The sequence below is a fragment of the Ictalurus punctatus genome, chromosome 17, assembly GCF_001660625.3.
Source record: "Ictalurus punctatus breed USDA103 chromosome 17, Coco_2.0, whole genome shotgun sequence".
NCBI classification, from domain to species: Eukaryota; Metazoa; Chordata; class Actinopteri; order Siluriformes; family Ictaluridae; genus Ictalurus; species Ictalurus punctatus.
The window spans coordinates 1,916,432-1,938,999 of record NC_030432.2 but is presented as its reverse complement, the minus strand read 5'-3'; the positions used below and the strand labels follow the sequence as shown (position 1 = coordinate 1,938,999).

General features: G+C 38.6%; 1 protein-coding gene across 1 annotated transcript; it reads left to right on the top strand.

Annotated features, from left to right (window-relative positions):
• The first annotated feature begins 2,391 nt into the window (after positions 1-2,391).
• Positions 2,392-14,471, top strand: LOC108278367 (myelin protein zero-like protein 2). The gene is made up of 4 exons (XM_017491704.3): positions 2,392-2,555; positions 10,953-11,122; positions 13,076-13,286; positions 13,372-14,471. The coding sequence occupies exons 1-4, from the start codon at positions 2,495-2,497 to the stop codon at positions 13,533-13,535; spliced, it is 606 nt and encodes a 201-aa protein (XP_017347193.1). The 5' UTR covers positions 2,392-2,494; the 3' UTR covers positions 13,536-14,471.
• Positions 14,472-22,568: the final 8,097 nt, after the last annotated feature.

Below are 22,568 nucleotides of genomic sequence, written 5' to 3'. Positions count from 1 at the left end.
GTACAGTTATGAGAGTTTTTTCTGATTGTTTCAGACAAAAATGCTTGATTTTGCTGTAGCTTTTTTCAAAATTTGCGATGCAACATGCTGAGTTGCGTTCATTAGGGCTTTTTTGTGTGGAAAACTACTCGAATTGGCGACGTGATTTTCGTTGGTAAACGAGACCTTTTAGCTGTACTCATGTTCGACACACATGAATCAACAAGGGCTTTGTCTTTGTGATGATGTCACATGATGTGTTTCGGGCCAAATCTGCGATAATTTTTAATAATTACATTTTGCTTGATTTTGGGTTTATTTCTGCGCTCGCAAAATCACGCAGTCCTTTAGGGACTGTTGTGGTAAACAGTCCGAAACCTTCAACATTTTTCTTCATGCTTTTTTTTTTTTTTTTTTTTGTGAGACTTGTTTTTTTGGCAAGACTTTGACATTTCATTAAGAATTCATTTTGAATGATTTTTGTTCCACACAGCACCATCTTTCATCAAATCTTTGACTCTTTTGGCTTGCCATAGGACCCTCTAGCTCCATCAGGTGGAGATATAAACTCAATCCACCTTTATTTATACTACAATACAAATGTTTTTTTTTTTTTTTTTTTAACTAAATAAATTGTCTGCTGCAGTATGAATTTGTTTTTGGCTCCACTGTCTGGTTAAACTATAACACAATTTGCAACACAATTTGAATTATTTTAGGATTTGCGGTGCGAGTTACAGCCCTGCAGAAACAGCATCTTTTACTCACATTTTACTCTTTCATTTGACTTTTCTTAGCAAAACTTTACGTACTGCAACTTTAACTTCTCCCAGTTATTTTTCATTTGAGCTCAACGTAATGTTCGTCCGTGTGAATGACAAGTCAAGTCAAATTCAGGTGAAATTTGGATTCCGATGACAATAAACTGCTTTTATTAATAAACTGTTTCATAATAATCCATATCACAGTACACTAGTCATGCAGGACTGATATCAGAGTTTAATTAATTAATTAATTAATTAATTATTTTTTTAACATGTCACTTTTAACCTTTTTATTACAACTTGCTTGTAGTTGCTTTGCTTAAGCCTATTAAGTCCATTGTGTACTGCACACACACACACACACACACACACACACACACACACACACACACACACACACACACACATCTATATGTAAGTTGTCTGATCTATGGCAGTATTTTCACATTTTAGAGGGAGAAAATAAGCATTTCTTATAGTTTAAGTCCAACCACAAGCACCAATAATAACATCTTATCAGCCTTTAACTAGAAAACCTGGCACACCTCTTCTGAAACAATGCGCACTTCCTGATTATTTAACCAGATACCAGAACGGATAAAAAGCACCTTTGACCTAATTGGCTTTTAAATAGCAGCTCAGTGTTGGAGGTGTGCATGGAGACTGATTTTTAAACCCCACTCCTGTTTGCTTGCATATTTATTATTTGCTACCTATCTTGTGATGTTTTCTTATAAATAGTTTATCACTTTATCAAGTATTGCATGTGGGTGTTAATTCAAAACAGCTGAGTTATGTTCACTTTCTACACAAATACAGTTCCTGGCTTCAGTGTTCTCCCCAAAGCCACGCCCCCAAAAACATATATTGCACCCACACTGGTTAGTGAGCTCATTTGCATAATTTGCATGATGTTGAGGTAAAATATTCTGGGCTTTGTTAGAGGACTCATTCGCATATGACATATTTGTAGGATTGCTCATGTAGTCATCCAAGATGATACATGATTCCCATATTTGGACCTTGGGTCAGGGTTTTTTTTGTTCATGTTTTTATTTCTGTTAGTTTTGTATTGGGAAAATACAAAATGCTACATTTTAAAAACATAATCATGTTTACGTTCACATTCGACACAATATCCCTTCAAAACCACGCCCACAAAACATACCCACCCACACCCACCCACACACACACACACACACACACACACATGCTGCCTAGGCTAGAATATCAAAACTGACATGTGAGTAGAGGTGTCTTATTGTACTGATTGGTTGAAGGTTGGTGGTCCACATCATTAGAGTAGATATTTTATTAAAGCAGCTGAATTTTTTACAAGTCGCTGACCCCACCTCTAATGTTGAATTCATATTCAACATTAAAGGTGGGGTCAGTGACTTGTAATTCCTAGAGTACTGTATTAAAGTACTATTTCACACAGTGTGTAATGAACGTTTAGTCTTGATTTAATGCCTGTTATGTTGAATGAGCATGTATAATGTTGACTTAACACATTGAGAACTACAGTAATACTTTCAGTAATCCAGATCAGCATGCACAATGCAGGCATGTACAGTATAGAGCATATGAGGGAGGGAGGGAGGGAGTGAAGGAGTGAGTGAGAGACAGGGCTTCCTATCATTATAACCCGCTGTGTTAGTCACCGTGTTAAAGCAGGAGCCTGTCGGGGATTGGGAAGGCGACGTAAATCCTTCTCGGAGTAAACAGGAGTGTCTCCAAACTTTTTCCACATGTGTGTCAAACGGGTTCTTCACTTCCTCCTCTTCCTCCCGGTGTTGCTCTTCACTTCAGGTGAGGAAATGAAGAAAAAACAAGTTCCTCTGTCTACTTATCTAAATTTTGAGAAAAATTTTAACAGACATATATGCAGGTTAAAATTATGTTTAGACTGGCATTAATATTTATATTAGGGCTGTTCAATACAGAGTAAAATAAAACAATCTTGCAACTGTAATTTTATTGATATAGCATGGACTAAAATATTATATGTACAATATGAACTTGTTTTGCTACATATTAGGGATACACAATAGAGATAAACTACAGCGTGTCACAAAAATCTGCACACATAGGGGAAATTAACACTTTTTATCAAAATGCCAACCAAGAATGTTCATACTTAGTTTATGTTATAGGTTTTTTTTTTTCCAGATAGCCTTTAAGAACACCTTTGACAAAAAGAGAACATATTGAACTAATTGTCATGGCTGGATCGGGAAGCTGTCACAAGTTTGCGATGGACTTTAACAGGAAACATGGCGAGCACATCACACACGACACTGTCGCCAGACTTATTAACAAGTTCAAATAGACTGGAAGTTTTGCGAAACAACCGAGAAGTGGACGTCCACGAACATCCACTGATGAAGGCACAACCGTGTTAGTCCCCTATGTATGGAGACTTTTGGGACCCCTTGTATTGTCTCGAGATTTTATTCTACAACTATATGCAGGTGAAAACATACCGAGTACCTCGCACCAGATTAGTTTTGCATGATATGGAATATAGTTGTGTTGGGAGCTTCTTTTGGGTCTTTTGCAAGTTCGGTTCATGTATTTTAGGACCTTCACTTAGGATCCCATGTTAGGATCCTGGCTTCAGGGATTTTGGGACCTTTACCTCACACCTCCAGGGTTTTGGGTTCGAATCCTGCCTCTGCCCTGTGTGCGTAGACCTTGCATGCTCTCCCCATGCTTCCGGGGTTAACTCAGAGTACTCCGGTTTCCTCCTGTATGTTTGTCCATAGTGTGTGAATGTGTGTGCGATTGTGCCCTGCGATGAGTTGGCACCCTGTCCAGGGTGTCTCCTGACTTATGCCTTGAGTTCCCTGGGATACAGCAGTGATAGCTCAGTAGTTAAGGTGTTGGTCTACTACCCAGAAGTTCATGAGTTTAAACCCTGCCAAGTTGCCACTGTTAGGCCCTTGAGCAAGGCCCTTAACCTTCAAATGAATAAATGAGATAAATGTGCACTGAAGGAGCTTCCCCTGGCACACCCTGGGCAGTGTTCAGTATTATACTGCTGAGAGGCTAATCCTTCCACCATGATGGTTCCACTATGAAGTGGAACCTTGACACGAAAAGAAGAAGAATGAGATAAATGTAAGTTGCTCTGGATAAGAGCATCTGCAAAATACCATAAATGTAAATGTAATAGGTTCCAGGTTCGCCCATGGGCCTGTGTAGGATAAGTGGTATGGAAAATGGATGAATGGATCTCATGACTTGGTTCAGGTATTTAGGGACCTTGGTTGTGGTTTGATTAAACAGAAGTAGATGTTTTATTTATTTATTTTATTTATTTATTTATTTATTTATTTATTTTACGAGCTTGGTGCAGATGGTAGCTTGTTTCAGATGTTTTGCAAGTTTGGTTAATATATATATATATATATTTTTAGACCTTCTTTGTGCTGGAACACTTAAACCATTAAGTGTTCTTGGTCCAGGTATTTTAAAACCTTTACAGGTTTTGCAAGCTTGGTTCAGGTGTAGTTGGAGTTTGTTTTAGGTGGTATGGTTTAAGTGGGTTGGGAGCTTGCTTCAGGATCTTGTGTTGGGATCTTCATGGATTCTGTGACATTTTTTCAAGCCTGTGTTTTGAAAATTGAGATCTGTGTTGGGATCTTAGCTTTGGGGGTCTTTGTCAAGGTTTTAGGATGTTGGTTTATGTGTTTTGAAAGCTTGATTCAGATGTAGGTTACATATTGGCTAGCTTACCTCTTAAAACATTAAAACATTGAAGAATTCCTTTGAGAATTCCTTTTCATACATTGACATACTGTAAGAGTCAGAATGATTACAGCACAGAAGAACTACAATGAGATTGAAGAAATTTGAGAAATTTAAGAGTTCATTTGCATATCGAAACCGCAAACACATCGCAAAAGCAAGGGTTAATAATATAGAGATCATTTAAAAAACAATATGTTGTGTAAGTCTACACATTATTAAGCCATCTGAGACAATGTGTTGAGGTTTAAATGACTTTCCCATATATTTGAGTGTTGCGTCAGTGCAGCATTATTTAGAGATTTCCTGTTTCCTGCTAGTGATTAAAGACTGTCTGACCTTGTGTGCTTCCACACCACTTGAATGCTCCAAGTAGTACAGTAGTTTTCGCTTTCACCGCCCCTTTCCCCAACAATAATGCCCAAAAATAGTCATGAACTGAGTTGCATGGAGTTGTCCTGGAATAATAATCTACACAGTGTTTCCCAGAATGGACCTCAGGGACAGTCAGGAGGTTGGTGTTTTTGCTTTTGTGGCAAACCACACCCTAAAGGGTTCTGGGTGCTTCTGCTTTGTGTTAGATAGCCAGACCCCACCACTAAAGACTATTGGGTAGGAGGTGTTGAATAGTAAGGAGGAAACAGGGAAACAGTGCAGAAACTTTGTCACTAATGGAGAAAAAGAGAGATGGGAGTTAACTAGAAAGAAGGTGGTCTTTCTTCCATACTATTTATATGAAGCTGGAAATCCGGACTTATTGAGAAACCTTTACCTTGACCTTTTCCATCTGTATTAAAACACTAAAAAAAAAACATTGCATCAAAACGCCAGTGTAACATGTACACTAGGCTGTAAACACACACTTTGGCTTACTTCATTCACCAAACAGGAATACATGAACATGTGGAAATCCTCTTTGAGTGATACATGCCATTCTGACAGCGCTGTGTCCATATCTGTCACTGGAAAATTGGATTAGAAGTGATCGTGCAAGCAGTGCAGATCACTTAGGGAAGAATGAGGCAGCAGGTGTAGCCAAGAAAACAAACTTTCAGAGATAAATATAAACTTTTAATCTCTCAATGGAAAGTGCATTTTTCCAGAAAGTTCCGAATACAAGACAGTGAAACAAGACAAGACAGAATAAGTGTGTCAGCTTAAAAAAAAAACAAGCAAAAAAAGGATAATAATCCTTTTAATAAGAACTCAGGGCACTCATTAAAATGATTAATGACCACTCGAAATATAAAATGTGTGTTTTTAGTACTTTTGTTAGGACCAAAGGTCCTCATGATGATAAGATAATGTAAAATGTCCTCTCAATCATCCAGTCTTCACAAAAACATAGTGTTTGACAGCTTTTATTCGAAAACTAAAAGCGCCAAAAGAACTTTATCCAAAAAGGACCAATGGTCCTCACAATGATAGGATAGAGTCAAATGTCCTCATAATCACCCAGCAATCAGAAAAATTTGTGTGTTTGCTTGTTTTTTTGTGCCTGCAAGGAAATAAATGCTTTTATATTCCTTCCTACATTAACTCATACACACACATACACCCATGTTTTAACATGTGTTGACATTCACCTTATCCACACCCACACTCATACACACACACATTCATTTCATCTTTGTGAGGACCTTACATTGACCTAATGATGAGTGTAATTAATTAATGCTATGCCTAGACCTAAACTTCACCCTTACCGGAACCATAAGGTAACCACAAGGTAATATTCTGGCTCTTTTAGATTTTCAAATAAACGTTGTATGTTGTGTAAAAACACTATTTATTTCATGAGGACTGGGCGGACTGTGAGGACCTCATACAGAGGGATGGGGAAGGTATGCAGACAAGTGCTGTCCTGTTGCTCTCGGAATCTGCGTGTGTGTCTGTATAAATGCACTTCTGTGAGTGTGTGTGTTTGTGTGTGTGTGAGAGAAGTATGTGCATGCGTTTAATGCCTTGCAGGTACAAAAACAAGTGTGTGTAGGACAATGCTGCACTAACACTCTCATTGTGCATTGTGTTCCTATTTCAGGTTTTAAACAGGAAATAACTACTGTAGAGTAGCCTCATCTCTCTCTCTCTCTCTCTCTCTCTCTCTCCCTCTCTCTCTCTCTCTCTCTCTCTCTCTCTCTCTCTCTCGCTTGCTCTCTCTTAACAGTAAGTCACATTCAGTTAAAGTAACTGTTTACATACTTACCTACTTACACACGCACACACCTTAAGCATATCATGTTTAAATCTAATGTAGGTTAATTAGGTGTCACTTACTGTGGAGAAGATTCCATGCTAGATAGAAAAGGTAGGGTGGGTGGGGGGTGTGTAGGGTGTGTGTGGGGGGGAGTCACGGAGAGCATGAAACACAATACACAGGTGGTATTGCTTTTCATTTGTACATGAGGAAAACGTGTCACACTGAAAGGCAATATCTTTATGTCAATGCCCTTATGTGACTTCACACCACTTCACACCAAACTTGTATGAATTCCTACCAATTTGCTGCCAATTTTAATTCCAAATAAACCAAGTCATTCCGTTGTAGGAAACTAATCAACAACGACATTGTGGTATGATGAAGCGGAGTTACTGTTACCAAAACGCAATTTATCAATTTTCCCATGATGTCACTTCCTGATATGTTTTATTCCTCTTATACCACAGAGAGTGATTCAGATTACCGAATGATACGTGGTACTATTTTTATCCATTTATTGTTACATTTTCATTTCCGTTTTAGCAGTTATAAACAAATGTTCACTCAGCCTTTTCCCCCCCTTCTGTCTGTTGAAGTCTTTCGTGAAATATTTACATGACGTGGTACAACAATGTGGTGAGAGGATCTATTTCCTCAAGAGTTTATTTTAGGACAAAATGAATCGAGCATTTTACTTAATTTATTTATTGTCTAAACGCAATTTCCAGTTGATTAGGTTACCTATCTAGCGTCCATAAATAACGCTTATTAAAATCCTCCACTTAGTAGCCAGTGCATATTGTTTTTTACCCTCTATAGGCACTGCACTTCAGGTTTATTAATCATTTGAAACAGTAGCTGTATATAACAAACCGGCAGCGCAGTCTGCATGTTTATACGCATTATTTATGGGTTTTATGGCTGTTATTGACCTTCCAGTGTTGCACAGAGGTGATATATAGAGGCAGTTTATGAAAAACGGCTTCATAAATAAACACACAGGACGGAATAGACATCTCTTATTCCGCTGAGAAAAGACTGTACCGCTTTTCTATATAAAGCCTAACCCTGTCCTCACACTGGCAGCCGTTTCTCGTCTCACGTCGCTCAATTTGCTCTACGCTGGTCGCTTGTGGGTGTGTCCTATCTTTAGTTCACTGTCGGTTGCCATGGTTTCACCGGTAATACCAGTGTAGTGCAATAATCCTAAAAAAACTACTAAAAATAATAACTAAAAATACTATTTTGGAAGGAAATCGCTTTATAAAAGGCACTGTGGTATTTTTTTTAGGTCAAATCGAAAAACTTTAAGCTCGTAGCAGGAGACCTGGAATGGATACATCGAACCAAGGAACCAAAGCCCCCCATTATTGTCGCTTTTCACCATATCTTTTCAAAATTGACTTTGCCACATTGCACCACTGTTGCTGTACGTCCATCCTAATGCAGTATTTAATAAAAACAGACTATTTCTCCCTGATTGAAAATGCTTGTTTATGATTGGTTGGCCTTTTTTGTTGTTGTTGTTTTCTTACCTTGTACAACGCAAACGTACGCGGATGTAGTGACACATTTAAACACGGCTTTAAACTGATATTACGTAACCAAGACAATGTAGACGATGGTAAACCAGCAGTTGAGTTTAATTTTAACTGATGAGATCGTTAAAAAAACCCGCTGACAACAAAAACGAACGTTGAACAACATTCGGATAGAGAAGTGTGTTTTTATTCTCTATGCGGCAAATTCAAAACAGCGCAAGTGTTAACGTGAAGCAGCACGATGAAATTTAAACACTTCAAATGTACTTATTTATAATTGATGGTTAACCGTAAACAGGTGACTACTATTTCCGTTCAGTTGTATTATTCGTTGTTTATTTTTGCCTGCGAGGAATTTTCCTTAGTTACCGTTTTTTACTTGAATACCAGTGTGTAAAATTGTCGTAAAAATATTTAATATTTATTTGCTAGAGTGGAGTGAAATGTTTTCACTGAAAATGTCAAGAATGAAGTGACCTAACATCCAACATGTAGTCATGGAAACAATCGCAGATGTATAAAAGGGGCGGGAGACTGAGAAAATGAGCTAAATACAGTAGAATGACAATTCAGCTTAATAGCACGGACTGTTAATTAACCGGCAATTAAGCTAGCCTAACTCATGTTGCTATCCACACCTTGATAAAGATGATAAAGAACCTCGTGTCAGCTAACAGAAGCAGCTTAAACGTAAAGTTAACTATCTATGATAGTGAGAACATTTGCTGAATAACATGGCCGTTAGCTTGATGAGGTTAACAGCAGCCTGCTTGCATGTATCAAGGTTAAATCCTACTCAAACCATCCTTTCGGATGAAGTCATATTGAAATGAAACACTCAATATGCATATCGTACATCCGTTGTGGCGTTAAAGATAAATCTCACAAATATAAATCTCAGATATTGTTTACTGGAAATTCTGTCTTTTACTTATGATGACAATTTATAACGTAGTGATGGCTTGGATGCTTGCCTGTAAAAGCAGTCCTCAAGGTAAACACACACACACACACACACGCACACACACTCAGAAGTGTTTCTCAGTAGGAAGGTGATGGATGATGTACTTCAACTTTTCTCCTGCACTGGGTTGGAACAGTTTGCTAGTTTGCTTATACTGCAGGTTTATGTATAAGCCTGTGTGTGTGTGTGTGTGTGTGTGTGTGTGTGTGTGTGTGTGTGTGTGTGTGTGTGTGTGTAAATTCCTCATAGACACAAATATATAGGTCGACTTTCTGTGGATGAAAACTGACGTTTCTTGAGCCTTCTAAAGCTGGGACAGTAACGAATACGATTTGTTTAGAAATTCTCATTTTAATGAACGTGGCCTTTCTTTGTCCCATGGGCTTCATATCCAAAAATAAAAGGCGGATGCTCCCACATCTTTTATGTTGTGTCCCGCAGGATCCCAGTCCCCATGCGCACGCTCACACGCCATATACAGTATATCTCCAGCAAGCGTGTGAATCTCATCCGACAATGCGTGATTCTGTGTCTATACTCTCATTTAAACGGAATTTGTGAGTTAATTCCTGCTTGGCGTTTTTTGTATTTTGTATCGTAGATTTTTATGTTAGAAATGAATTAGCATTGAATCCAGTTTTTTTTTTCTTTCTAGTGGGATCCAGACACTGGTTATAGGGCTGGACGATGTCAGTGAATGATTATGTAAAAAAAAAAAAAAAATGCAATAGACAACACAAAACGAAAAACAATTATCATTTGAGTCACCCTCGTATGTATGTAAAGCTCGGAATATACTGTATAACTCAGGTAAATAATGACATACGTAACTGGAGGACCAAACCTTGATTAAAATTAGGATTATTAAACATGATATGTTAAATGAATAACTTGATATATGCAAATTCGCTAGTTTAAGTCCGATATACAGTAGATGAGATGAATCAGTTGAGATTAAAGCAGTGAAAAAGCTTAAAATACAGAGTGCCTGGACCCGTTATACAGTATAAACTAAACTAGCATGTTTTTTTAGGTGGGCCAAGTACCAAAGAATCCTTATCCTCTAGTGTTTTATATATACTAAGGTGAAGAATAAGATTATATGATGAAACAGAGACATTTGGGTACTTACATATAAACCTACCATTATTAGGACTTTCCCCATTTTCTCCCTAGTTTGGTCTTACCAACTCTCCCCTGTCACATGACAGCTATGCACTGGCGAGGGTGAAGGCTATCCTGTGCTTCCTCTGAGATGTGTTAAGCCAGCCTTTTAATCTGCTGCTTATACCCCGACGCAGTGCTGCATAACACAGTCGGAGGAGAGTGTTATCCGCCCTCTTCCTCATACATGAGCTCAAAGATTCCTGCGACTGCCTAGTGTCGCTGTGATTGACAGGGGAGAGAGAGGATGCCCCTCCCATTTTGTTCTAATGACTCCCAGCTACCGATGGCTGTGGCTTTGTTGGGATTCAGACTCGCGATCTCTAGACAATTTTGTGAACGCCTTCTGTTGCTTTACTGAATTATACAAATGTTACTAAGTTTGTGACAATAAGGTGCTATGGCATAATAAAATATATGAGCCAATCATGTTACGGTATGCAAATACAGACCACATGATGCCAACTTACCAGGATCTTCTTTGTTATTATTATTGTTGATATTGTGTTCGAATTTGCCTAAATCACTATACATTGCTGTCTATTATTTGTTGCTGATTGCTCATCTAACGTTACGGTGTGTTGCAGGATGGCAGGGCGTGGCTGCGATGCAAGTGTACACGTCGGGTCGCGTGCAGGCGGTGAACGGCACGGACATCCGGTTGAAGTGCACGTTCCAGAGCTCGCACCCGATCAAACGCTCGACTCTGACCATCTCCTGGAGTTTCAGGCCTCTCCGCCCCGGCAATGAGGAGACTGTAGGTCATACTGCTCACCAGTGTGATGTGTATATCAATGTGTGTGTGTAAAATGTGTGTCCATGTATTCTCCCTCAGCATGTCAGTTACATCTCTAGGTATGTAGGTGTTACATCTGCAGCCACCAGAGGGCTCCTGAGGCTCGGACGAGCGAGAGGCGGTGCCCAATAGCGAGTCCAACCTCCTTTTATCAGCCGATCATGAACTGCAAATGTGTGTGCGTGCGCGTGTGTGTGTGTATTTAAGGCGTGGAGCTTTAGTATAAGTGGAGAGACATTATCTGATTATCTGATTATATGACATTATCCAACACGTGAGTGTGTTAGAGCACTAGGGTGTGGGTGCACCACAGATACACAGATAAAGAGAGCTTTCTAGGTGGAAAAGAATAAAATAAAATAAAAATAATTCCAAGAGGATAAAAAATTCAATGAAATGAAGCATGAAGCAAAATCATTTGCAGAAATAATCTTGTGATAATGAAACCTACTACACTCAATGTCTTGCTGATATAAATGACCAAATTGTTGGCGCCTCAACGGGTGTACAAACATTTGCACGCACCTCTATAAGCATTATTCCGCTGCTCAGATCTGGATTCTGATTGGTCAGTGTGGTTGTTCTGATACATTATCTTTTCTAGAGCAACAAAAAACTTAACAATAAAATGAACGACTAAACACAATAACTGTTTTTATCATTAGTTTTGGCACCCTAGTCGTGTGCATTTATTGAGCGTAAGGATTTGTGCAACCTAAACTGAAATGGAAGAAATGAAGATGTTTAATGTGATGTTAATAGCAAAACAAAATCAATTCGCCTTTTTACATTTTGGTCGTGAAAGGTTACTATTTTTCGCATGAGAGCCGTGTTCCTGATTCTTGTTGACTCATTTGAGCTTTAAAATACAGCTTAACAAACACGTGTTGACTCATTCAAGTCCTTGGACGCCTCAATGAAGTGCATTTTTTATGAGCACGTCAGCGGCGCTCGTAAAAAGCAAAAAACAAACAAAAAAACCTTGTTGACTGAGGCTCAGTTGCAGTGATATTTATGTCATGTTGTAATTGTTTTTCACTCAACTGTACACCTGACTCATACTTTCTGTGTGTTTGTGTTGTGAGGTTGTGTGTGTTGATTCTTGAAGACATTTCCATGATACTCGATATGTATCATGACATATACCGGCAAAAACACTAGTGTTTGATTAAAAAATCAACTTTGAAAAATGATGTCAAAATATTGTTTATGTAAAACTAAATCATTTAACACAAATGGAGAAAAAACTCTGCAAATAATTCACGCTTTTTCACATTTGTAATGATTTTAAAAACTTCTAGAAATTGATTTATCAGCAATAAAAGTACAAAGTTGTAACATTTTATTATAAAACAAATGTCTCAACATTTTAATATCGACCCGATTTCCGTTTCCTGATGTTTTATTTAATATCGACCCGACAGCTTGGAAGAATTTCATAGTTTGATTATACTTTTTATTTAACATCTACAAACATGATTTAACACTGAAATAGACAGAAAATCGTAACGTTTTATAATTAAATATAAAAAATAAACATAAAAAAATGAAGAATAAAAAGTTCAATATCAATCCCCTGATTTCAATGTGTGTATGTAAAATTTTCATGGTACTTTTATATAACATTTACAAAAATTATGAAATAGAAAGAAACACTGAAATAGAAAGAAAATGGAAACATTTGGAAAATTTGAACACTTTATTATTGAATTATTATTTTTTAAAATAAAAATGTTAATCTGATGATTCCATTCGGTTCGTATTTGTTATAAGAAATACTGATGATAGCTCAAAAAATTGTATTATCACGATATTGATATCATCGTATAATATCGCCTTAGCAAATATTTACCTTGAAACTTAAATAAAAGACCAAAAGTCCATCTGTATGATATGAAATTTTTTACACTGAAGGTGTTCTACTTCCATGAGAAGGCATTTCCTCCAAGCGAGGGTCGTTTCCAGAAGAAGGTGGTGTTTGTGGGGGACGTTTTGTCGAGTGACGCCTCCATCTTGGTCCGGGACGTGATGTTCAGCTACAACGGGACATTCAGCTGCCAGGTGAAGAACCCGCCCGACGTCCATGGGAATGTTGGAGAAATTCAACTACGGGTCGTCGCTTCAGGTGAGACGGTCATCATGTCGAGGAGAAGTTCTCAAAAAACCTCAAAGCAGAGCTGGTACTCAAACATCTCCATGTTCTTTTTCAGCTCCTTTCTCTGAGATCGTTATTCTCGCCGTGGCCATCGGCGGCGCTGTGCTGCTGGCGATTGTTGTCCTGGCCATCTGCATGTTCGTACGCCAGTGTCGGAAAATGAAAAGGATGGAGCAAGAACGAGTCCCTCAAGAACGAAAAGACCTTGTGGTATGGTGAGAGACGCAGCGACGAATGGGGTGGAGGAACGAATGTGAAGGACAATGTGACGATATAGGGAGAGCATGTATTCATCAAATCTGCACTTCCTCTCCAGTGCCCCCTCTGGCATGGCTGTGCTGTATGTGTGTATTGATTTTGTTACATGGTGTGTGTGTGTGTGGGAGAGAGAGAGAGAGAGAGAGAGAGAGAGAGAGAGAGAGAGAGAATAAATGTGTGCCTTCTAATACTGTTTCCAATACACTCTTATGGACTCAGAAGTCAATTCAGCTGAAATAGATTTGACCTTGACAGCAAGGACAATGCACATGAAGCGATTTGCTATCATATTAAGCTGATATAAACACCATGAACCACTGTTTTTTATCTACTTGTACACACTTGATTACAATCCTACTGGCACACTGTTTAGCTAATTTTATTACCAGCCAGCAGAGTAAAGCAACAAAAAGTCGTAATTACATCTATAAAGTGAATGCAGCTTGTTAACTACAATGCCAAGGATTGAGGATTAGCCTTTACTATAACTCTAGTTAATAAGTCGTGCTACCTTCATACCATGTGCAAAAATTCAGAAGGATGGAAAAACCTCCCTATTATTGGACCTCATTTAAGTATAATGCTAGTTTCTGGGTTAGCCTGTTTACTATAATGCTAGTTTGTGGATTACCTATTTACTGTAATGCTAGTTTGTGGATTTGCCTGTTTACTGTAATGCTAGATTGTGGATTAGCCTGTTTACTGTAATTCTAGTTTGTGGTTTAGTCTGTTTCCTGTAATGCTAGTTTGTGGTTTAGTCTGTTTCCTGTAATGCTAGTTTGTGGTTTAGTCTGTTTCCTGTAATGCTAGTCTGTGGGAATGGAGAGGGGAGGAATGTAACAGTTTGTCTGATAGTGATGACTTTAATAAAATCGATATGCTTTATATTACACTGTATACTGTATAAGCTTTTTGTATGATTTAATTCATATTTTAGAATCTTTTGTTTAATTCTAGTTACTCTGCAAAAACACCGGCGCACAATTCCACCCCTCTCTCTTTTGGACACCATGCTGTTTTTAATCTCGCTCTTTTTTTGGCAAGCAAAATCAGGAGGCCCCCCCCTTCTTCATGCACAGACGGGGAGGAAAAGCTATTACTTTGTCTTTACTTCAGATTTCTTCAGCTTTCTTCGTTTAATTTATTTGTTTTGTGATTTTGTGTAAATGATTCCCCGGCTGAAAAAAACAGCTAAAAACAGCCTAAGCTTGTTGGCTGGTCTTAGCTGGTAGAGCAGGCTGGTTTTAGAGGTGTTTTGGCCACTTTTATTTTAGCTGGTCAGGCTGGTCTTAGATGTCTTAGTTGGTCAGTGGTGGTCCCAAATTTTTTGAGACGTCCTGTGGCTATCACATTCAAAATTAACTTCTTTTTTTTTTTTCTTAAAATGGTACATTTGCTCAGTTTAAACATTTGATATGTTTTCCATGTTCTACTGTGAATAACATATAGGTTTGTGGGATTTGCAAATCATTGCATTCTGTTTTTATTTACATTTTACCCAGCGTCGCAACTTTTTTGGAATTGGGGTTGTAAATGGGAACTAATTGCAGGTAAGAACTAAAGTTGTAAGCGGGAACTGAAGAAACTTCACACCACACATGCCATAGGATTGGTCTGAGGAATCATTCAAGCCAATGGAGGAAACTGGAGTACCCGGAGGAAACCCAGGGACCCTGGAGCTGTGACTCCTTTGTGCTAAGTACTTTTCTTGGTATATATTATTAATAAAAATGTGGGTCCCATAATCGAGAAACACTGTATCCGAGCACGCATGAGAGTGCTGAGTGTGCATGTGCACTGCGATTAGTCAGCATGATTTGTTTTTCAGCTCCGTGCCTGAACTGGCACCTCGCAGCTTTGAAATTGATATATATCTTTTTAATTTTGCCGAAGGTTTTGCTGACTTGTGTGAAGTCACGAGCCTCGTTTTTGCCTTTGTGTAAGACTGGAAATCAGAGAAATGAAAAGCCAGGGGGAAAAATGGTTAAAATACAGATGAGCATTTTGGATTAAATTTGATTCATAGCTGAAATGTGGAACAGCTATAATGCCTAGTGTGATCATTCATTTAGAGTGTTATTTTATCTATATGGCAAGCTAGGAAAGAAGATTATTTTGTGTCATAATCATATCACAGAGCATATTCGCAATATAAAACCTAGATTTATTGCTAAGAACACTTTACATGCTGTAGAAATGTTGGGTGTTACAGTGTAGTTAAAAAAAAAAGAAGAAGACAGAATTCAAAATTAAAGAGGCAACAGTGACTACGTTTACATGGACAGCAGTAATCTAATTATTGACCTTACTCTGAGTAAGATAATAATGTGATTAAGGTGTTTACATGAGTTGCTTTTAGAATATTCTTTTCATGTACCCATTTTACATGTTCTAGAACATAGATTGATTAATAGCACACGTCACATGTCACCGCGCCACGCCGTCCGACGTCCCTCCAGAATTTCACGTATCAACATACAGTTCGTCTTCATTATGGTGCCGTATACAGTTTTGGGTGTTTTTATTTACATTTTTTACGGACACTTAAAGTGCAGTTAATTATTTGTCATGCTGTACGTGCAAATAGACAACTGCTTGAAACCGTGGGCTGCGTCCCAAACCACATACTTACCGTCTATATAGTAGCTGAGATACATGTATTTCTCCTACTATAGGCATATAGTAGGCAAGTATGCGATTTGGAACGCAGCCATGCTTTCTTGTTTGCCGTAAAATGGTTGAGCACTGCCGTGTGTGATCATGTCCTGTCGCAAAATGCGGTGAAAACTCTCACATGACGTTAATAGTGTGATTGAGGTGTGTACATGTCTGTAATACACCTCTATAATGTGACTAAAACAGGAGTACTCCACATGTCTTAATTCAATTTGTGTATGAACTTAATCGGATTAAGGTAATTAAAAATGGCTGTTTACATGGTAGTTTCTTAATCAGAGTATCGTCTTAATTGGGTTAATAGTGGATTATTGTTGTCCATGTAAATGTACTGAGTGTCTCTCTGGTTGGTCTTTTGATTCACTTCTGTTTTACACAATTGAAATTTACAGTAGATGATAAAATAATCAGGTGCCAAGTAGGATTAAGCAGGGAATCACAAACTGGGTTTGATTCAGTTCACAATTTGATTCAGGCAAACCACAGGTTGGATGAACTACAAGTGGTTTGATTTGATTCGTTCAGACAAGACTCACACCACTGAACAGTGAAGAAGAATCACTTGAAGTCGAAGATTCACTTTTTGGTTTAGATTCCGTTCACAGTAGCTCTACTCACACAGAGAATCAGGTTATGAGAGAATCATGAATCAGTTTTTATTCAACTCAGACTTGCACCATTTGATTCAGGTGAACTGTGAGACATACAAGTTGACTTTTATTTCCTTCAGACTCACACAACTAAACAGTGAACAAGAAGTTTGAAGAATTAACTGTCGGGTTAAATTCAGCTCTAACAGTGAAAAAGAGCCCTGAAGAATCACTTCTTGGTCAGAGTTAATTAGGACTAGCTTTATCTTGAAGTAACTCTACTGAAACGTGAACCAGATAATAAGAGAATTGTGAGTCAGGTTTCATTCAATTCAGACTCACACTATTTTATTCAGGTGAATCAGAGTATCACACACCTGTGACTCAGGTTTCATTCAGCTCAGACTTGCACCCTTGAACCATGAACAAGAGATCTGAAGAATCAGTTATGAGGATAGATTCATTTCTAACAGTGAATCAGAGAACCACATAATGATAGAATCATGAGCCAGGTATCAGTCGGTTCGGATTGGCACCCCTGAATGGTGAACAATAGAAGTGAAGAATCAATTGTCAGGTTAGAGTCATTTCAGAGTAGCTCAATTGAACAGTGGCTCAGAGAATCATGAATCAGGTTTCAAGTGACTCACTTGATTCAAGTGAACACGAGAATAAAATACTTGCGAGTAAAGTTTCATTCAGATCAGACTAGTACATTTGAACGGTTAACAAGTGATTTGAGGAATCAATTTGCGGCTTAACAGAAAATCAGAGAATCGTGAGTCAGGTTTGAATCAGTTCAAATTAGAGTCACACCATTTGGACAGTGAACTAGAGAGGAAAAGAGTTTGACTGTGAACTATTTATAACGCACACTGTTTTATTCATGAAAGAGATTTTTTAAAAAAAAGTGTCAGAGGAGCAGCACTTGCCCACACACATGACATCATCATCCATTTAAGACAATGACATCACGCATGTGGAGAATCAGAGTTAAATTTTTTATGAAAAAAAAAAAAACAGCATGGTATCAAAAACAACCGAATGGTATCATCGAATAAACCTGTTACATAGTGGAATTGTTGATGCTTGTGATTTAACCCGCCTGATTTGCTTACAAGAGTCATCCAGAAAGTACAAATAATTTCTGAACCATCCATCACTACTACCTTTGTGTTCTTTAAAAATGCAAACGCTGACCCTTCTGACTTCTAGGTATTTGTGAGTTTGATGCAGTAATTTGTGTGTAGAAATATCTGAAAACCCCTTTCTGGACATTGGATTAAAAAATCATCAAATAACTCAATCAACAATATGTTGGTGAATAAAAAAAAACATTATAAACATAAATTGTTATACTTCAGATTTTTTATACACAGTAATGATTTCCTTTCATTCCTTTGGTAGCGTCTTGTCAGTTTATTTGCCGATATACTGTATGGTAGTTGCCTAGTAACAGGCTGATACTTTCCCTATTGATATGACTGTTTTCCTGTGTTAAGCAACAAAATATTGAAATTCATAATTCATAATTCATAATATCTGCAATGGGTTGGCCCCGCTCTCCAGGGTGTCTTCCACCTTGTGCCCCGAGTTCCCTGGGATAGGCTCCAGGCTCCCCTACAGCCATGAGTAGGATAAACAGTACAGAATATGGATCCTATAATATACTATAAAATCCTGAAATATACTGTATGAGAGGAATACACTTAGAATTAGCACATGTGTAGCATCTGGTAAGAAAGAATCCACCTCGGACCATTTCCTAATATGATTTATGTGACGGGACTTCAATCTGTTCTTCATGGGTGCATTTATATTTAGTCACATGCTCAAAACACATTAAACCACTAGGGATGTTTCTATAGTACCCTAACCCTAGGTTTTTTTTTATTTATTTTTTTAAATATATTAAGTCTTGTAACAGGTTCTTTAAATAAAATACACTGTGTTTTCTAGGGCAGTCCTGAAAGAAATGGGACACTAGGGAACGATAAGTCCTTCCAAAGAAGCAATGTGACTTTGCATCAACTTTAACATAGCCAAAGAACTTTTATGGAACTCTTTGACTTCGCAAGATCAGAAGAAGCTATCATTCACCTCAAGGAATGAATCAAAAGAAAATTGTTTCAACTTGGAAATGGTTCTCCCACATGGACAGGGTGTTTGGCCGGAGTCCCATCTATCTGGCTTTCCATATTGGGAACCTGCTCTGATTTCCTCAGTTGTCTTTCCAGATTTTGTCACAGCTGGAAGCGACCAGACAGGTGACCAGCACTACCTGCCAAGAGGCAAAAGCAGAACTCTATTTTGGAGTTTCTCAAGTGGGAAGCTGACCGAGCGGACGAGAGGATAAGAGGCAAGTGGAGACAGAGGATTTTCTTGGAAAATATAAAAAGGTTTGTGGAAAAGGTACTGCTGCTTTATAAGGAAGCCTGCGAACACGCAGGAACAACAAGTGGTTGAGATGTTCCGTATCCACATCATTGGTCCCATTTGCACTTCTGGATCCATGATACCCCCAGTGGTCATACAGATGTTGCACAAAATGTTACAGCTTGCAGTGACACACTGTAGGTGGCCAGCTTCAAGGGCTTCAACACCATTTTGCCTTCATTGTGATTAAATAACTGAAATTTTGGAGAAAGACCACATTCTTTAAAGTTGATGAAGTTACCTCACCCACCACCTCGTCATCTTCTCCCTATTCAAAAAATCTTCTAGCCAAAAGTCTTTAGTTGGGGGGACTGGCTATCTAGTGCAAAGCAGAGAGCAAATCTAGCCATGCTCTCTGGATGGGAAGGATAGCATACTGTCTCTCAGCTGTCAATCACAGTGACACTAGCCAATCGTGGGTGCCTGTGAGCTCATGCATGCGATTTCCTCCAATTGTGTTACACTGCCCAGTGATGCTTCATGAGCAGCAGTTAGCCAAGATGCAGTTCGCTGGCTTTACATGTCTAGAATGACGCACATGATAGCTTTTGCCCTATCTGGTTGGTAGCCGTCTTATTATATATGACAGAAGAGAGCTAACTGGTGGGTGGGAATTGGCCAAAACCTAAATTAGGGAGAAAATTAGGGAATAAAACAAAAGCTAAGGGTATTCTGAGAGTGCAGAATAATGAATGGTGAAACATAATGCTTTGGTATAAAGATAGTTGAAGCCAGCTCCTGGTACAGGGTTATCAAGGGTAATTGGAAGGGTGATGAGAAGTCAGGATAGCCTCTGTCTTCATCCATATAGGTAAAATTCCCAATGTGAGTACAACATTTAGATGAAAATGGGACTATCCTTAAGCACACACAATTTGTTGACAGATCCAGGCTAGCCTACAAAAAAAAAACAAAAAAAAAAACCACATCCAAAAACTTTCTTTGGTGATCACACAGCTTGGACGTGAAGTAAATAAAAAAGCTCGGCTGGTGGTAGGATTCTCTGGCAGGCATAAAAACTGCCAGCTGCTTTTGCAAAAGCCTCAGTGCCCGACGCTAGCCGAGCACATCCAACTCCTAATTGTGCCAGAGCTTGCGGTAATGGAAAAGTAATGATGCTTAATTGTATTTTGATTAACTTTTTGCTACTCTGTGTACAGACGTGTGAACAGAAATCACAGAGTAGGATGTGGTACAGTCAAGCCAAAAGTTCAAAATCAGAACGGTAGGATCACAAGCTCATGTACGGGCAGATGAACTGTAGACGGGTCCATGGGTAGTGCGGTTCAACCGGTCACATGTCTGGAAGACGGCGATAACATCCTTTGAAACCAGCACTCTGCCAAGGGCGCTGTGAGTCTGACTCCTTCCAGTGATCTACTGTAGGGAGGAACTCCTGGCTCTGAGGTGAGTATTCAGTCAACCTGCTAATGTTATCGTACCTTCAGTTCTTCCTCAAGCTGTGACCATTCTGCTTGGAGGTCCAGAATTCCCATCCTGTCCTTGTTGTTACAGTTTGGGAGTACAAACTTAAGTGGGTTCTGTCGTGTAGCATTGCTGTACTATAGTAAAAATCATAATGTAAACATTATAAAACCATAGAGTAGGGTAGTAAATCGACAAGGTACATCAGTACAATGTAGTACAGCGTATGTGGTGTAGTCAAACTGTAGTGTGGTGTAGTGAAATATAACAATAGTGTAGTATAATATCAGTCTAGCCGCGAATAAAGGAATAGTGCAGTATAGTATAATCAAACAGTATAGTGTATCACAATAAAACCAGTGTAGTGTAGTATAATCATAGTGTAGTGTAGTATAATCATAGTTTAGTGTAATATAATCATAGTATAGTGTAATATAATCATAGTATAGTGTAATACATCCATCCATCCATCCATCTTCTATACCGCTTAATCTTTTTCAGGGTCACGGGGAAACCTGGAGCCTATCCCAGGGAGCACTGGGCACAAGGTGGGGTACACCCGGGACAGGGTGCCAATCCATCACAGGGCACAATCACATACACATTCACACACCCATTCATACACTACGGCCACTTTGGACATTAGTGTAATACACTCATAGTGTATTGTAGTATAATCATAGTTTAGTGTAGTATAATCATAGTCTATCATAGTAAACCCATAGTGTAGTGTAGTATATTAAATAGTATAGTGTAATATAATCATAGTGTATTGTAGTCAAGATATTTTGAATATTTATACAAGCAAAAGTATTATTTATATATAGTAATGAGTGTGTGTGTGTGTGTGTGTGTGAGAGAGAGAGAGAGAGAGAGAGAGAGAGAGAGAGAGTGAGAGAGAGAGCACTGATCAAATTCTACTCACATCTGTGTTTTCATTACCGACTTAGTTGCTCAATAACAGGATGTGAAGCTACCTGTGTGTGTGTGTGTGTGTGTGTGTGTGTGTGTGTGTGTGAGTGATACTGTACTTCAACAGCAAATTGAAGTATCACCATTCAGTGTTATAGGAAATTCGACACCAGCTTAACCTCTAACCCTTACACCCAGAATGCTCACTCAGCCCTCTCACAAGCACGCACACGTACACACACGTACACACACACACACACACACACACACACACACACACACCCCTACCTATACAAGTAAGTTCTGTTTGGCCTATAATATTTCCATTTTACAATTCTCACCAAAAGTGTGCTTTTTTTTAAATAACTGCAAAGTCATGAGTTGAAATCTATCTAATTAGCATTAGGCCATTTAAAACTGTGTAGTATTTGTAGTATCAAATATTGTAGTTCTATCTCTCTCTCTCTCTCTCTCTCTCTCTCTATCTATCTATCTATCTATCTATCTATCTATCTATCTACTGAAAGAACAAGTTGATTTTCTTATAACTTGACACAATGAATGCATATATGAGATTATAGAGACAGAGTTTGAAGAGACCTTTGTTGAAGAAAAGAGAACATTGTGATCCCTTCTTCCTCTTCCCTCTCCGTCTCTCCCTCTCTTTGCGGTTCTCTCTCTGTGTAACCGGAATCTGTTGATCGTGCTCTCCGTTGGCATAGCAACGAGGATGACTTTGGGTGATCGTCTGTTCTCACGGGAAAAAAGAGAGGATGGAGGGAAGAAAGGAGAGGACGAGGGGAGATGGAGGGAAAAAAACGAACACGACACCGCACCCCCGAACAAGGATCCCTTTTGAGAGAGGAAGAAAAGGAAGCAAAAATCTTTATAGAAAATACATACGAACATGTCAAATCATAATGGCTCCTCTTGCTTCTGTCCATCAGCCTGCTAC

Excerpts from the sequence above, each read along its gene's own strand:
- LOC108278367 (XM_017491704.3), top strand. The coding sequence starts at position 2,495 with ATGTGTGTCAAACGGGTTCTTCACTTCCTCCTCTTCCTCCCGGTGTTG. Across the intron at positions 2,556-10,952 it reads GGTGTTGCTCTTCACTTCAG|GATGGCAGGGCGTGGCTGCG; the intron begins GTGAGGAAATGA and ends GGTGTGTTGCAG. Across the intron at positions 13,287-13,371 it reads ACTACGGGTCGTCGCTTCAG|CTCCTTTCTCTGAGATCGTT; the intron begins GTGAGACGGTCA and ends GTTCTTTTTCAG.